The 18,575-nt window shown below is 40.9% G+C and overlaps 1 protein-coding gene across 3 annotated transcripts in view; it reads right to left on the bottom strand.

Annotated features, from left to right (window-relative positions):
• ubr3 (ubiquitin protein ligase E3 component n-recognin 3) overlaps positions 1–18,575 on the bottom strand; it is a 224,485-nt gene that overhangs the window by 74,322 nt on the left and 131,588 nt on the right. For all 3 annotated transcript variants that reach the window (XM_072261898.1, XM_072261897.1, XM_072261899.1), the window contains 4 exons: positions 14,597–14,746; positions 13,392–13,525; positions 7,502–7,612; positions 2,018–2,218 (listed from right to left, as the gene is read on the bottom strand). In XM_072261898.1, the coding sequence (XP_072117999.1) occupies positions 2,018–2,218; positions 7,502–7,612; positions 13,392–13,525; positions 14,597–14,746 (596 nt within the window). The remainder of the gene's footprint in view (positions 1–2,017; positions 2,219–7,501; positions 7,613–13,391; positions 13,526–14,596; positions 14,747–18,575) is intronic.

Raw genomic sequence — 18,575 nt, 5'->3', positions numbered from 1 at the left:
CAGATCAATAAGCCAAAAGGACACAAATAAGGCTTTCAGTTTCACAAAATAAAAAAGCTCCACAAAAATCTATAATTCCCTTTCCTGCAAAGAATACAAAGCAAATGTGTCGTGCTGATACAATGCACATTCAAAGCATCAGACTTCCGAAAATGGAAGTGAAAAGCTGTCAAAAGAATTCCAGTAGGCATAGCTATCAGAAGATTCAGATGATGGCTCACACAGCATTGCAATGAAATTTAAAAAATCGTGACTGTGGTGCAGGCGCATCACTGACTTCAACCTTAGCCGGAGGATCAGGGCTTTTGCGACTGAATTGTTGATTTGCTCTTCAGTTGCTTCTGAGAAAGAAATAATATTTCAATCCCAAGATTTAACAAAGTAAACAATCTTCCTTCCTTTAAGCATAAACATGAGACGAACAGAAATACATCAAGTATCAATCTTTACTGCTGATCATGAAGAGGCAGTGCATAAATACAACAAAACCTTCAGCCATGAATTCCCGATTAAAGTAACAAAGCATGCACCCATCCAAAACGGTCCAGAGTAACCACTTCCAAAGTCCCCAAACATGTCCATTCTGTCATAAAACTGCGAGTTTCTTTTCAATTTAGTTTAATTTTATATAGCATCATGGTAGGCACAGGCAACATGGGCAAAGGGACTTGTTCATGTACTGTACTGTTCTATGATTATCCCCAACTTGGTAACCAGTTTCCAATCCCATTCCATTGAACCAAAACTCCAACCTAGGACCACAAAACAAGCAATCCCAGAAAACAGAAATTACTCAAAATATCCTAAGCGACAGGAATTTTTTTCTATATGTCACCTCACTTCCCCAGTTAACAAAACACAGGTGCTGGAAACAAAATCCTCTCATACAATTACCGAACAATCTCCCACAGACACCTTGGAAAACACAGATCTTTATAGGTTACCCAAAAGCATTATTACTCATTGTCTTGAAATGTTGTATCTGTTTCTGATGATGCCTTAGCTAAGTATTTCCAGCACTGTATTATTCCAGATATCCAGAATCAATAGCATTTTATATTTGGTTTCACTTTATCCCGCCATTTCCTTTCTCATCCGATTGAACGAAGTCTCATTCAATTACTAAGCTGATAACCTTTGGATGCAATCACTGCCTTTTTTCAGTGCTTTCCACTTCTCCCACCTCATTTCCCAGAACCAAAAGCAAAAGGGTCTTTGCTAACACAAGGAAATCTGCAGATGCTGGAATTTCAAGTAACACACATAAAAGTTGCTGGTGAACGCAGCAGGCCAGGTAGCATCTATAGGAAGAGGTAAAGTCGACGTTTCCGGCCGAGACTCTTATGCCAGTAACATTCTAAAAAGTAGATATCTTGAACATAATTCACTAAGTCCTCTTCTTCCCTGCTCATTAACTTTCAGTTCACTCTCCCATATAGATCCACTTTGCTTCACATTATAATGACACATAGAAATCCACTCATCACTCAACGTACAATGTTGCCCCAAGGTTGGCCGAGGAGTCCCAGCAGCACTGCCCAATACTGACAACTGCACTTCTTCATTGCTGCCCCCATGATGGCCTGGTACACCTGAGATACTGCTGCCTACATGTCATCTGGGCAGTACCTTCAATGTTGTTTGAATGTTGGGCTGGCTGCACCCTCAGTGCTGTCCCAACATCATGCTTTTTAATCCAGTGACAGAGTGGTGGCTTAGCTGATATGGCATCTGACTTTCTGTCTTCTGTATTTTGATATACCAATGTGGAAGACAGAGAAGAGTTGACCATCAACGAGCAGAGCATAGCACGCAGTCTTTTTTTAAAACATCTTTCGAGATGATATGTGATTCTCAGTAGAGTTATACATTTCCGAACAGCGCCGTGCTTATCACAAAACTCTATTCAACATTTTCTATCCAAATGGCAAATGACTTGCTGAAAATTCCAGCGGTACATTTAGTAGTAAACCAATGTAGCACTCAAAATATACTTCCATCTTACAGTAATACTTACTGGAAACATTCCCAATTGTTCCTGCTGTTCCTCCACTTCTCTGATCAGAACATGCAGTGTCTTATTGTTGTATGGTAACCAGGCACTCTTTTCCTCATTCTTTTCAGGGTAACAAGGAAGAACACTGTTGGCAAACTGTCTGCAGAGTGGACAAGTAAACTCTCCTTTATCCACTGAGAAATTCTGAAGCACCTGGTCATTCTGAAAGAAAATCACAAACTTTTTTTTAAATGAAAAGTATCATCAAATTCTAACTCATGACATTCACTATAAGATTTGTTAAATAATGTTTCAAACTTTCTTACAACAAAAAATACAGCATAGCCCCCAAGTAATTTAACTTCATGAAGAAATATTTATGTTTGTAAGTAAACATAATTCAATAGCATCATATTAATCTGATATAATATGATCAGAATATAATCATTAGGCTTCCTGTTTCTCCTTAACATTGAGAAAAAAAAATCACTGGCCATGTCCTCAGATCTCCTACAGATCAGCTGGCAGATGTATTTGCAGGCATTTTTTAATATATCCCTGCTTCAATTCATGGTTCCCACCACTTTAAGACCACTATCATCCTGGTACCCAAGGGGAAAGAAAGGTAACGTGCCCTAATGACTACTGCCTGGTAGCTTTGACATCCACCACCATGAAGTGCTTTGAGAGGGTGGTCTTTAACTTCAGCCTCCCAGACAACCTTGACCCATTATAATTGCCTACCAGGTCTACAGTAGACACCATCTCCCTGGCCCTACACTCATCTCTTGAGCACATGGACAGTAAAGTCACCTAGGTTATACTATTGTTTACTGACTACAGCTCGGCCTTCAATACTATAATTCCAAGCAAACTCAACTCCAAACTTACACACCCGGGACTCAACACCTCCTTTGCAACCAGATCCTTGACTTCCTGATCAACAGACCACAATCAGAAGGGATAGACCGTAAAACCTCTGCCACAATTATTCTCACACTGGTGCCCCACAAAGCTGCATCCTCAGCTCCCTCCCATCGGACACAACAGTGCCAGATATTCAAATAGCTATAACGCTCAGAAAGAGTTTACCCTGAACAAAAAAAGGGATTCTATGAGAAACCAGTTCCCCTCTACCACCACTCTGCTCCGTCTAGCAGAATTAGTCCTTAATTTCTCCTTTGCCTCCTCCCACTTCCTCCAAACTAAAGGTGTAGCCATGGGCACCCATATGGGTCCCAGCTATGCCTGCCTTTTTGTTGGCTTTGTGCAACAATCCATGTTCCAAGCCTATACTGACATCTGTCCCCTACTTTTCCCTCGCTACATCGACGAGCTCGTTGACTTCATTAACTTTACCTCCAACTTTCACCCTGCCCTCAAGTTTACCTGGTCCATTTCCGACACCTCCTTCCCCTTTCTTGATCTTTCTGTCTCTATCTCCGGAGACAGCTTATCTACTGATGTCTACTATAAGCCCACGGACTCTCACAGCTACCTAGACTATTCTTCTTCTCACCCTGTCTCTTGCAAAAATGCCATCCCCTTCTCGCAATTCCTCCGTCTCCGCCACATCTGCTCTCAGGATGAGGCTTTTCATTCCAGGACGAAGGAGATGTCTTCCTTTTTTAAAGAAAGGGGCTTCCCTTCCTCCACCATCAACTCTGCTCTCAAACGCATCTCTCCTATTTCATGCACATCTGCTCTCATCCCATCCTCCCGCCACCCCACTAGGAATAGGGTTCCCCTTATCCTCACCTACCACCCCACCAGCCTCCAGGTCCAACATATATTTCTCCATAACATCCACCACCTCCAACGGGATCCCACCACTAAGCACATCTTTCCCTCCCCCCCCCCCCCCCCCCGCTTTCTGCAGGGAATCGCTCCCTACACGATTCCCTTGTCCACTCATTCCCACCCCCCCATCCCTTTCCACAGATCTCCCTCCTGGCACTTATCCTTGTAGGCGGACCCTCCTGGCACTTATCCTTGTAAGTGGAACAAGTGCTACACATGCCCTTACACTCCTTCCTCAGCACTATTCAGGGCCCCAGACAGTCCTTCCAGGTGAGGTGACACTTCACCTGTGAGTCGGCTGGGGAGATATACTGCGTCCGGTGTTCCCGATGCAGCCTTCTATATATTGGTGAGACCTGACGCCGGCTGGGAGACTGTTTCGCTGAACACCTACGCTCTGTCTGCCAGAGAAAGCAGGATCTCCCAGTGGCCACACATTTTAATTCCACGTCCCATTCCCATTCTGATATGTCTATCCACGGCCTCCTCTACTGTCAAGATGAAGCACTCAGCTTGGAGGGAACACACCTTATATTCCGTCTGGGTAGCCTCCAACCTGATGGTATGAACACTGACTTCTCTAACTTCCGTTAATGCCCCACCTCCCTCTCGTACCTCATCCATTATTTACTTATTGTTTGTTTGTTTTTCTCTATTTCCTTTTTCTCCCTCTGTCCCTCTCACTATACTTCTTGCCCATCCTCTGGGCTTCCCCACCCCTCCCCCTTTCTTTCTTCCTAGGCCTCCTGTCCCATGATCCTCTCATATCCCTTTTGCCAATTAACAGTCCAGCTCTTAGCTCCATCCCTCCCCCTCCTGTCTTCTCCTATCATTTCGGATCTCCCCCTCCCCCTTTCAAATCTCTTACTATCTCTTCTTTCAGCTAGTCCTGATGAAGAGTCTCGGTCCAAAACGTCAACTGCACCTCTTCCTAGAGATGCTGCCTGGCCTGCTGCGTTCACCAGCAACTTTTATGTGTGTTGTTTGAAAGTCCAGCATCTGCAGATTTCCTCGTGTTTGCGTTAAAAGGATCCTTTTCTGGTTGGCTGCCAGTGACTAGTGGTCTTCTGCGTGGGTTGGTGTTGGGACTGCTTCTTTTTATGCTGTGTATCAATGATTTAGATGATGAAATAGATGGTCTTGTTGCCAAGTTTGCAGATGATACAAAGATAGGTCATAGGACAGGTAGTGTTGAGGAAACAGGAAGGCTACAGAAGGACTTAGATTCGGAGAATGGGCAAGACAAAGGCAAATGAAATACAATGTTGGAAAATGCATGATCATGCACTTTGGAAGTAGAAAATAGTCTGCACATTTATATCTAAACAGGGAGAAAATCCAAAACTCTGAGATGCAAAGGGACTTCAGAGTCCTTGTGCAAAACACCTTAAAGGTTAACTTGCAGGTTGAGCCAGTAGTGAAGAAGGTAAATGCAATGTTAGCATTCATCTCTAGAGGTCTAGAATACAAGAGCAGGGATGTGATGCTGAGGCTTCATAAGGCACTGGTGAGGCCTCACCTTCAGTATTGTGTACAGTTTTGGGCTCCTTATCCAAGAGAAGATGTGCTGGCATTGGACAGGAGGTTCACAAGGTTGATTCTGGGAATGAACAGGTTATCATACTACGAACGTTTGATGGCTCTGGGTCTGTACTCACTGGAATTTAGAAAGATGGGGGGGGGGGGGGGGTCTCACTGAAACCTTTTGAATGTTGAAAGGCCTAGACAGAGTAGATGTAAAAAGGATGATTCCCATGGTGGGAGAGTCTAGGACAAGAGGGCACAGCCTCAGGATAGAGAGATGTCCATTTAAAACAGAGATGCAGAGAAATTTCTTTAGCTAGAGGGTGGTGAATTTGTGAAACTTGTTACCACAGGCAGCTGTGGAGGTCAGGTTGTTGGGTGTATTTAAGGCAGAGATTGATAGGTTCTTGATTGGACACGTCATCAAAGGTTACGGGGAGACGGCCGAGGGAGTGGGCTGAGAAGGGGAGAAAAGGATCAGCCATGATTGAATGGCAGAACAGGCTCGATGGACCAAATGGCCTAAATCCGCTCCTGTATCTTATTGTCTTATTGTTAAATTGAAAACAAAAAGAAAAAGAGTGGCAAGGGATGGTGCTAGACTAGAGAACTGGGAAATATTTAATATCCAATAGCAGAAAATTGAAGTGTACATAAGGGAGAAAATAAATTTTGAGAGAAAACCACCATGCCTTTTTAAAAAGGGTAAAGTTTCTATGGAGAGAGAGATAGATATACATTCATACCTACACCTCCCCCCTCCCCACACACACACACACAAAAAATGGAAGAGAGGAGCCATGGTAAATGTGGGGTTTGTAAGGGAACTATACTGGCGAATTAATTAATAGCAGCAAACTAAGAAATGGTAAGATGTTAAATAAATATTTGCATCGCGACATTTCTGATATCCTTAAGATACCCTGGGTTAATTTCATAACATGGTCAAAGTTTGAAAAATCTTGATTGCAAGGGATAAAATACTGGAAAGATTCAGAGTACTATAGGCTGACAAATCTCAAGGACCTGAGAGACTGCATGCCAGGATCTTGAACAAAGTGGCTGACGAGTTGCTGGATCCATTGGTTGAATTTTTTCATAAGTTGTTGAACTCTGGGAATGTATCAGAAGACTGGAAACAAACAATATGACTCTTGTTCAAAAAAAGAGAGAAGGGCAAAGGCAGGGAAATTATAGAACAGTTAGTTTAATTGTCAAGGTTCTTGGATTAATAATCAAAGAAGAAACTGCAAATCATTTCAAACATCTGAATATAATAAACCTGTAGAGACGAGGAACTCCAGAAGCTGAAACCTGAAGCAAAAAGCAGTATGCTGGGGAAATGCAGCAGGTTGAGCAGTGTCTGTCAGGGTGAAAGTAATTAATGACATTTTGGATCAAAATCCTGCATCAGGACAAAATTGACCATAAGGCAGGAGATTGGGCCTGAGAGAAAAAAAATGGATCCGTCACGATGAAATGGCAAAGCAGACTCAATGGGCCAAATGGTTTGCCATTTCATCATGGATGATCCACTTTTCCCCTCAGCCCCAATTTTCTGCCTTCTCCCCATATCTCTTCATGCCCTGATTAATCAAGTACTTATCCACCTCTACCTTAAATATACCCAATGACTTGGCCTCTGCAGCCAACTGTGGCAAAGAATTCCATGGATTCACCACTCTCTGGCTACAGAAATTCCTCCTCATCTCTGTTCTAAAAGTATGTCCCTCTATCCTATGGCTGTGTTCTCTGATCTTAAGATTCGCCCAGCATAGGAAACATCCTCTCCACATCCACTCTATCGAGGCCTTTCAACATTCGATACATTTCAATGAGATCACCCCATTCTTTTGAATTCCAGTGAGTTGTGGCCCAGAAACATCAGAAGCTCCTCATGTGACAAGCCTTTCAATCCCAGAATCATTTTTGTAACCTCCTTTGAACCCTCTCCAATGTCAGCACATTCTTTCTTAAATAGGCGACCCAAAACTGCTCACAATTGTCCAGGTGAGGGGCAAATGTCCAACATAACTTCATAGAAATTCTTCATACTTGGTTTGTTTTATCTGAAAATTTACAAATTTATGGGCTTCTGAATTAGTATTCAAAGAAGAACATTTTTACATTGGAGGTATGGTTTACATTGACTTTAATTAAATCATTTTATTTTTAACTCACCCTCAGCGACTCCATATAGGACTTATGACAGTCAATATGTAAGGTATGTCCACAGGTCTGAACATACACTCCACCTTCCCAACCAATGGAAACCGACTGTAAACAAGAACTCTATAAGAAGAATTATAAACAATCATTAAAGTTATGTTTTGAACCTCAGCAAAAATTACTACAAATTAGATGTGGAAGCAAATGAAGTTTCTTAATCTGATCATATACATAAGAGGATTAAAATTCACATAGTAAGGATAGAATGAAATTTTAATTTCTAGTTTGTTATATACTTTGTTTTCAGTGAATCTTCTTGCATATGAAATTCACCAGCTAATTTAGTAAATGGCTCCACATTCAAAGTCATATACAGGATAGATGTAATAGGCCAGTGGTAAGAGATCATATTGTTACAATGTTGCCATCTACAGATCATTATGCTTAGTACAAAAATTTCAAAGTCTGTTTGTAACAGAACAACAAAATCCTGATGATTGGGTAAAATCCAAGATTGATGAAGGGTCTCGGCCCAAAACATCAACTGTTTACTCTTTCCATAGATGTTGTCTGGCCTGCTAAGTTCCTCCAACGTTTTGTGTGTGTTGCTTGGATTTCCAGCATCTGCAGACTTTCTCTTATTTGAAACAAAACAATATTTTAAGAAGTTATTTTGTAAGGGTTATTGCTTGCTTGAATCCTGCCTCAGTTAATTGGACCTTCAGTTAATCGGGGCAATTGCTTATTTGGGACACCTCTTAAAGAACAAAAACTAATTGAGAAAACAGCCAGGATCCCCCTTTTGTTTATCTGGGACTCTATGCCACTTAATTGGCACAGGAGAATGTCGACAAGCAGTTTCTAATTAGCATCAGTTGTGTGTATTTGTGTTCAAAAAGCAGGAATTTTTTGTCACTTATAGTCAGTGAGAAATAAGCAGCAAGACAATTCAAAATTGTTTTCCTCTCTGCAGTTTTCAGCATTCATGCTCGGAAACGCCAGAAACGGCTGGGAGTGAAAATGAAACAATTTCATTATTTCAACAAGTTAGGAACTACGAAGTATTTGAGGTAATGGGCAACCATCTTGAATATTACTTTTGGTCCCCACTGGACATTCAGCCCTCACTTGTGGCTTCAAGTAGTGGTTTGCATGCAACAGTGGCCACACCCCAGTACTCTGCTTCAACAGGCGGGCTTAACCAGGTGAGGGCAGCTGGTGAATCTCATACCCTACTGAGACAGCGACATGCCTGTCTTAGCATGCAAACTCAAGCGTCGACAGACTGGGCAGATGAAATCTACAGAAAGATCCAGTGGTCAGGAAGGCAGTTCCATAATGCTCCCTGGAGAGTGAAGGATATGACGAGGCACAGAAGTCAAGTCAACTAAGGAAGCACCAGTTGTGATGACTACTCATACCACTGGACCTGGACTTCTGAGGTTGAGAGAGTGTAATTACCCCAGTGCAATAGCTTTTCCACTTTAAAAACTCACCCACAAATGTTTCCTGTCATCGTCCGATACAATCGGTAGTGTTCTAATTTGTTCTGTATTTCATTTAAATACTTAATTTTTTATGCCATTAAAGAATAATTTGTCTTTTTTATACTTCTTATTTTTTAAACAATTTCCGTGAAACTTTGGCTAATTGGGGCAGTTGCTCAATTGGGCCAAAATGTACCAGTCCTGATGTGTCCCAATTAGCTGAAGTTTCGTGGAAGTAAGCAGAAAAAAGTATTTTAAAAAGCCAAACTGTGTAACAAATTATGTATTTAAATGAAATACTGAACAAATCAGAACACTACCAATACTACCAATATTTATCATCAGAGAAATTCATCCGCACCATGTGCTTTTGACTGCAAATGAACAAAATCAGCAGACACCTAGTGTAGATAACGAACTGCCTACATACAATGTTGTTGTGTTGTTAACATCTACATCCTTCAAATCTTCATTTTTCTTGCAACATTCAAGGCAACTGTCCATTCCTTCATATTCTTCGTAGTTACTTAATTGTTGAAATTAGTGCAAACAAGAAACTGCCTTCACACAATGCTTTTGGTGATTACATCCACCAAATCTTTATTTTATTTGTGACATTCAAGATGACTATCGATACTTTCAAATTCTTCAAAGTTCCTAACTTATTGAAGTAGTGAAATTGTTTCCTTTTAACTCCTGCCCTTTTCTGGCTTCTCCAAGCCTGAATGCTTGAAACCACAGTGAGCAAAACAGTTCTGAATTGTCTTACTGTTTATTTCTCGCTAACTATAGTACTTTGCCTAAATCTTCGGCACACACATATAGCTAGGGTGCCTAAGACTTTTGCACAGTACTGTAGTTGTCAGCGTGGAGTAGAGAGCGAGTCTGTAAATCTGGCAGGAGCAAAGGTTGTTGGGATTAGCATGGGTCGAGCGCTGTGAGACAGGTGTGGGACAGGTGTCAGAGAAAGAGTGCCAGGGTGGGGGTGTTACAGATGCAGGTACACCCAGCCCTGAGGCATCAGGCAATGTCATTTGATTCCACTTAATTAGTTTATTGACCATTACAGAATGCCTCTCTCCCCTTTTCCTGCCCACTCTCGGTCTATAATAGAGATCCATACCAGAATCAGGCATGGTATCACTCACATGTCATGAAATTTGTTTTTTTTTTTGTGGCAGCAGTACAGTGCAATACATAAAATCACTACAATACTATGCAAAAGTCTTAGGCATCTGAGCTATATACATGTGTCTAAGACTTTTGCAACATACTATATCAGCGGCAAAAATCGCTGCTTTGAAGACAAACACTCTCAACTGATGTTATTTAAAAACTGTTCACTCTAAGCACAATGTAGTGTCGAACAGTCATGCAAGTGCATGCGACTGGCGCTAGTTAGAAACTGTTCAACAACAGTTTCCTGCCCCAATTAAGCGGTATTGTGTCCCAAATAAATATAATCCCAATACATTTTAAACAGGAATTGTAAAGATTATAACCAACAAGATTGAGAGACTAAAGGAAATATGCAGGCGTACCAAAAGCATTTTGTGTGTGTTGCTATGATTCAGCACTGGTGGTATACAGAAAATTTACATAATCATAGTCATCTGCGCACCACTACCAAAAGTGCACCAGTTTACCGCCTTCATTCATTGCAGCTACCATTTTGAAAACATTTCAGTACAAGGATTAGTGTTAAATTATAGACAATGTTCTGCTAATAATTTGAATTTGCATAACCTGACCTAATGTTTTGCTAACTGGGCCACCTGGACGAATTCAGCCAAACAGAAAATTATTTCATGCCATTACCAATGTCCTAAAATTACAGAGTTGCATGTCGAGTTTATTTCTTCTTATTGTGGAATGTGGAAACCTTGTAATAATGCATGGTTGTTTATATTTAATTTTCAATGCCAATACCATGCCACAATACAGAAATATGTTGCCTCAACATGAAGCTCATTTATCCAGACATTTCTTCCTTCCCTGTAATTATTTAGCAGAGAATAGGAACAGCCCAACAGAATGACAGAATGTTCAACTCCCAACAAATTATTGGCTTTACACAACAACTCTCATTGAAAACTGATATCATTTTCAACTCAAAAAAAATGCTGGAGGTTCTCAACAAATCTGCAACATCTACTGAGTCAACGTTCTGGGCCAAGACCCTTCATCAGGACAAGAAAGTAAGGGGCAGAAGCCAGAATAAGGTGGCGAGGGGAGGGGAAGGAGTACAGGCTGACGGGTGATAGGTGAAACCAGGTGAGGGAGAAAGTGGATGGGTTAGAGAAGGAGGGATGGGGAAGAAATTACCGGAAGTTAGAGGAATTGATGTTCATACCACCAGATTACAGACCACCCAGAAAGATTATGAGGTGTTGCTCCTCCAACCTGATTGCGGCCTTGCTGTAGTAGTATAGGAAACCACAGACCGAAGTGTCGGAATGTGAATGAGGTCGAACTGAAATGGGTGGCCAATGGGAACTCGCACCTTTTGCAGCGAAGGTGCTCGACAAAGCAGTCCTCCAATGTGTGTTAGGTCTTGTTGATGTAGAGGAGACCACACCACAAACAACAGATTATCCCGACAGATTTGCAGGTGAAGTGTCACCTCACCTGCACAGACTGTATTGGGCCCTGGATGGTAGTGAGGGAGGAAGTGCAGGGGCAGGTGTAGCACTTGTCACACTTAAAGGAATAAGTGCCAGGAGGAAGACCAGTAGAGAGGGACAACTGAATAAGGGGGTCACATAGACAGCGATCCCCAAGGAAATCAGAGACTGGCAGTGGGGGGGGGGGGGGGCAGAGGGAAAGGTGTGCTTGGTGGTAGGATCCTGTTGTAGATGATAGATTATGGGGAATGATATGCTGGATATCGAGGCTTGTGAGGTGGTAGGTAGGTAAGGACAAGGGGAACCCTATCCCTGTTATGACAATGGGAGGATGTGGTGCATGCAGCATCGATGGTGGTGGAAGGGAGACCCCATTCTTGGAAAACATGAGAACATCTCAGTAGCTCTAGAATGGAAAGCATCATCCTGAGAATGGATGCGGCAGAGATGGACAAACTGAGAAAAGGAAATAACATTTTTACACGGATGTGAAGAGGTATAGTCAAAATAACTGTGAGAGTCAGTAGGTTTGTAAAAGATTTCTAGAATGGAAAGCCTCATCCTGAGAAACACATCATTCTCCGTAAATTCCTGTATCTAGAACAGACGCCATGAGCCTCTGTATCCAGCACATTATTCTTCATAACTCCCACCATCTACAACGAGATCCTACAACTAAGCAGGTTTCCCTCACCACCACTCGCTAAGTGATTCCCTTATCCACTTGACTCTCCTCAATGATCTCCCTCCTGGGATTTATCTCTGCAAGTGTGACAAGTGCTACACTTACTCTTACATTTTCTCCCTCACTACCATTCAGGAACCCAAACTTCTAGCTTAGGTGACATTTCACCAACAAATCTGTTGGGGTTATCTAATGTATCTGGGGTGGCCTCCTCTACATCAGTGGGTCTCCAGGCAGATTGAGACTTTGTAGAGTACCTTTTGTCCAACACAAAAGGCAGGATTTCCCGGTTTCATGCATTTCAGTTCAACTTCCCACCCCTATGATTTCCTATACTGCCATAATGCAGCCACCTCCTACTCCATCTGGGTAGCCTCCAACCTGATAGCACGGATATTGATTTCTCTAATTTCCATTAATTTCTCCTCCCCTCCCCCTTCTCTCACTTTCCATACCCCATTCTGGTACCAATCTCACCCCTTTTCTTCTCTTCACTTGCCTATCTTCCACTTCCCTTTCTTCCACAGTCAACTCTCCTCTCCTATCAGATTCCTTCTTCTTTAGCCCTTTACCTCTTCCATCTATCACCTCCTAGCTTCTTATTTTATACCTACTCCCCCACCCATCCACCTTTCCCCTCACCTGACAAAGCAGTACTCCCCTCCCCCAACCCTCTTATTCTGGCTCATTCCCCCTTCCTTTCCAGCCCTGGCCCCTCCCAAAACGTTGACTGTTTATTCACCTCCATAAATGCTGCCTGACTTGCTGAGCTCCTCCAGCATTTTGTGAGTGGAAAATGATGGCACTTTTCAATAAGAATAAAGCCAATAATTTGTTTTCAGTTAAGCATTCTGTCAATTTGTTGGTCTTTTCCGATTCTCTGCGAAATAATTACAGGGAAGGAAGAAAGTATTGGATAAATGAATTTTGTGTTGAGGCAACACATTTCTGGATTGTGGCATAGCACAGTATTGGCATTGGCAATTAAGTATAAACGCCCTTATTCTGGCTTTTTGCCCTCTTCCTTTCCAGTCAATTTATTTATCATTTTACACTCAAATGTAATTATAACATGGAGAATTAAATCTGAAAAATAAGATTCTTACATCTTTGAAGCATCGTTGCAAATCTGTTATTCTGACATCATGTACAGTCCCACAGGTATCCTCAGGGTAAATCTGCTCTTCATCACTGGTTGGTAGTTTCTTTGGTTCAGCGCTTCTACGACGGTGCCCAAGGACTGTAACAAATCAGTGCTTTTACGTACGAATGTCAGAAATATAATAAAATTGCATTATAATTCAATCCTTTCTCCTGAACCAATCATGACAAATCAGCAAAAGTAAAATTCATTATTTTAGGAAAAAAAAGAATCGAATAGTTTAAAAATACAAACATATTTGGGGAAAACTTTATTTGCTATTTAGTACATGCAATTAAGTTCTTTATGCTCTCTCTGTACAGTTGTATTAAAAGAGTTAAATTCCAGAAATTTCCTTTGTAATCCATATATTAGATGGAATTAAAGTGCTAAGACCCTTGAGGCTAAAGTAGAAAATTTTAGGTAGCAGCTGGTAACATCTAATAACATGTAAGAAAATAAACAAAATGGTACAAAATGTTACAGCAGCAACCAATGATGACATTTACTAAAATATTTTCATTCTATACCATTTCCCAGGAATATATTTAGAGTAAATTTAAGATTAGACAAGAAAACCAACCCATGACAATCTATAAAAGCTTTTGACGTTTTAGAATTGCCATTGTGTTATAACAGCATGAATGATGTTGCTCATTTGGACTCCATGCCACAGATGGGCTTTATAACATTAGTGCCCCTTCACAGATGACCATCAGATTAAGCAGGCCATACTCAGTGAATTAAACATTATTATCCAGTTCCCCGACTTCCATATTTCCAATAATAGTGACCAGTTTTTCACATTCTACAGCAGAGGCCAGCAAAAGCAGTCAAAAGCAATGGGTTAAAAACACTTTCCCCTAGAAAATCCTTTCCAGACTTGAGAAATTAGTTTTGGCATACCACTCCGAATCATTGTGTTAGTTCTCTGATCTTTACATCTAAACTGACCTTTACAAAGAAAAATCAGCTTCGGGGATGAAAGCATTCCATGCAACATAGCTGGACTTTCTTTTGAAATCATGTGTCATCATGACTTACATTCAGGAGCAATTTGCCTCAAGAGTACAGCATATGCAGAGCCAAATCACAATGGAATATCTTCACATTTAACTTATTTAAATAAGAAACTACAAGATAAAACGTAAAACTTATGCAAACAGTTACCTGATGAAGCCTGCAATAGAACCACTAATCCAGTTGGTCTTTCCTCTGTCGAAGGGCCACTCTGTCCACAAATTACACAGTCATACACAGTTTCTGAATCCTGTTTTTCTGATGATCCTATGTCCATGGCAACATCACTGTCAGGTGACTCTAAGAACAACCATTCACAAAAATTCAAATAAGGAAAACAAGAACTATGATAAAGAGTTTTAAATAGTGCCCAGCAAGATGCATCATCACAATAAAAACATCACTTCTTCCATTTAAGTTCATGAAGAAAAGCTGCACTTTTTCTCATCCTAAGTAAGAACTCTGACTCAAATCATATAAAAGAACAACTCAAATCCATTAATCAAAAAAAAATGCAGATTTAGAATATTTAAGTTAAAGAATACATTTAGCAGGTTTCTTCAATACTATTCATACAGTCAATCAAATTTGCTCCCCTCTGTTGGATTGAGCTGTATAATCATTATTTTCCTTGTAGTTATCTTTCTTATGCTTGTTTGTATTTTCTATATAATTATAGACCATAAGACATAGGAGCAGAATTCGTTCATTCCATCAAGTCTGCTCCGCCATTCCATCATGGCTGATCCCGGATCCCACTCAACCTCATACACCTGCCTTCTCACCATATACTTTGATGCCCTGACTGATCAGGATCAACTTCCACCCTAACTATATGCACAGACTTGGCCTTCACAACAATCTGTGGCAGAGAATTCCACAGATTCACTACTCTCCAGCTAAAAAAAAAAAATTCCTCCTTCCCTCTCTTCCAAAGGGTCACCCCTCAATTTTGAGGCTGTTCCCTCTAGTTCTGGATACCCACACCAAAGGAAACATCCTCTCCTCATCCACCCTATCTAATCCTTTCAACATTCAGTAGGTTTCAATGAGATCCCCCCTACCCTCCGCATTCTTCTAAATTCCAGCAAGTACAGGCCCAAAGCTGCCAAATGCTCCTCATATGTTAATCCCTTCATTCCTGGATCATCCTCACGAGCCTCCTCTGGACTCTCTCCAATGACAACACATCATTTCTGAGATATGGTTCCCAAAACTGTTGACAATACTCTTAAGTACAGCCTGACTAGTGTCTTATAAAGGCTCAGCATTATCTCCTTGCTTTTATATTCTATTCCCTTTGAAATAAATGTCTTCTTCACCACAGACTCAACCTGTAAATTAACCTTCTAGAAGTCTTGCACAAGGACTCCTAAGTCCCTCTGCACCTCTGATGTTTGAACATTCTCTCTATTTAGATAGCACAATTGTTCCTTGTACCAAAATGCATTATCATACATTTCCATCTGCCACTTTTTTGCCCATTGTTCCAATTTATCTAAGTCCTGTGGCAATCGCATTGCTACCTCTGCACTACTTACCCCTCCACCTATCTTCGTATCATCTGCAAACTTTGCCACAAAGCCATCCATTCCATCATCACTGACAATGTGAAAAGTAGCAGTCCCAATACTGTCCCCTGAGGAACACCACTAGTCATCGGCAGCCAACCAGAATAGGCCCTTTATTCCCACTTGCTGCTTCTTGCAAGTCAGTCATTCCACGATCCAGTAACTTTCCTGTAACACCATAGGATTTTATCTTATGAGCAGCCTCATGTGTGACCTTATCAAACGCCTTCTGAAAATCCAAGCAAAAGACATCCACTGCCTCTCCTTTATCTACCCTGCTTGTTACTTGCTCGAAGAACTCTAAAAGATTTCTCAGGCAAGATTTTCCTTAACAGAAATCATGCTGACTTTGACTAATTTTATCATTAGTCTCCAAGTACCTCAAAACCTCATCCTTTATAATAGACTCCAACACTTTCCCAAACACTGAGGTTAGGCTAACTGGCCTATAATTTCCTTCCTTTTGCTTTCCTCCCTCAGAAAGAGCGGAGTTACATTTGCATTCCTCCAGTCCTCCAGGACCATGCCAGAATTAAGTGTTTCTTGAAAGATCACGACCAATGCATTCGTTCACTTTACTACAATCTCTCTCAGGACTCTGGGATGTAGTCCATCTGGCCCATGTGACTTATCTACCTTACGAACTTTGAGTTTGCCTAGCACTTTTTCCTTTGTAATAGCAATGACATTCACTGCTGCTCCCTGACACTCACGGACCTCTGCCACACTGCTGGTGTCTTCCACAGTGAAGACAGATGCAAAGTACCCATTCAGTTCGTCTGCCATTTTTTGTCCCCCATTACTACCTCAACAGCATCATTTTCCAGTGGTCCAATTTTATATAACTGAAAAAACTTTTGGTATCCTGCTACATACTATTGACTAGTCTGCCCTCGTATTTCATCTTTTCCCTTCTTCTAACTTTTTTAGTTGCCTTTTGTTGGATTTTAAAAGCTTCTCAATCATCCAACTTCCCACTCACTTTTGCTACCTTACATACCCTTTCCTTGGCTTATATGCAATCTTTATCTTCCTTTGTCAGCCACGGTTGCCTACCCCTGCCATTTGAGAACATCTTCCTCTGTGGGACATATCTATTCTGCGCCTTGTGAACTAATCCTAGAAACTTCAGCTCTGTTCTACTGTCATCCCCTGCCAGTATCCTCCTCCAATTCACCTGGGCAAGCTCCTCTCTCAATCCTCTGTATTTCCCTTTATTCCATTGTGATACAGATACATGTGACTTATGCTTCTCCTTTTCAAACTGCAGTATGAATTCAATTATATTATGATCACTGCCTCCTAAGGGTTCCTTTACCTTAAGTTCCCTAATAAGATCTGGGTTATTACAGACCACCCAATCTAAGATAGCCTAAGATAGTGATTGCAGTTGGCTCCATATTTTTCTGGAAACTTCTTGGTTTCAGTGGCCAGTGTCACATTACTTCAATGTGGCTAGTTAACTGGTTAACTGTTACCCTCCTTCCTTTTCTCCTCTTAGTCTTTCACCAGACTTCTCTCTTCATTTCCTTTGTTCTTGTAATGCTTAATAAAATGACATATGCAACAAGTGTTAAACCTTATTCTTGACTTCTTAAAATCTGGGATCCCATACCTCATAATAGTATTTTCCATTAAAATACTTCAAACAATTAATTCAATAGACCAAGGATTCCCAACCATTTTTTTAATGCCATGGACCCCTAGCATTAACCGAGGGGTCCATAGACCCCAGGTTGGGGACCTTGCACATTACTGGTTTCTCTATCCACTCTTACTGTCTTACCTACTGACAATCTCCAACATAAACTTGATATTGTTTATAATTTTATACAGGCTTTGAAATCAAAGATATGAATTCAACAATACTGATCAGCCACATTAATCACTTTTTAAATAGAGTTAGTGAGGCAAACAGATCAATGACCTAAATCCAGAGAGTACAATGAAACTCGGTGGCACTCACCTAGCTTGCTCATGCATTTAAAAGAAACTGATGGCTTAACAAAATGCTACTACTAGGCACAAACTACTACTGACATCTTTCATTTTAAATCAGTCTTGTGTGAAACAAAAATTAGGAATATGCAGAAGTAGGGCTAAACATAGCTGCCAGGGACAGTAAACCCTGGCTGACTCATTTCTAATTCTCTATATGTGATGTCTGTTAACACATATTAATTCATTAGTCTTTGATAATGCTAAAAGAAATTGGTTAAAAAGGACTACTTCTATGTAAAAAAATCAAATCAAGTATGTCTTCACTTTCAGTAAGATGACTACTCTCTGCCAACACAGCTTTTAAAATTGACTAACTTAAAGCAGGATATCACATGGTTAAAGAAGCTTATTTTTAAATAATGTTCCACAAAACATCTAAATATTTAAACTTCCAAATAAGCTAAATTTCACGCCAAAGCTGCATGAGTCATATGATTGCTATTTAAGCTAATAAAATTGGATCCTGGCTTAAAATGATGGCTATTTCCAACTTCTTACAAATGTGAAATCAATTGCATCTGCCCCAGTGATATGCAACTTAGCCAAGGTTACCATCT

This window comes from Mobula birostris, chromosome 6 (genome assembly GCF_030028105.1).
Source record: "Mobula birostris isolate sMobBir1 chromosome 6, sMobBir1.hap1, whole genome shotgun sequence".
Lineage (NCBI taxonomy): Eukaryota > Metazoa > Chordata > Chondrichthyes > Myliobatiformes > Myliobatidae > Mobula > Mobula birostris.
Note: the sequence above shows the minus strand (reverse complement) of the source record. Positions and strands in the feature narration are given on the sequence as shown.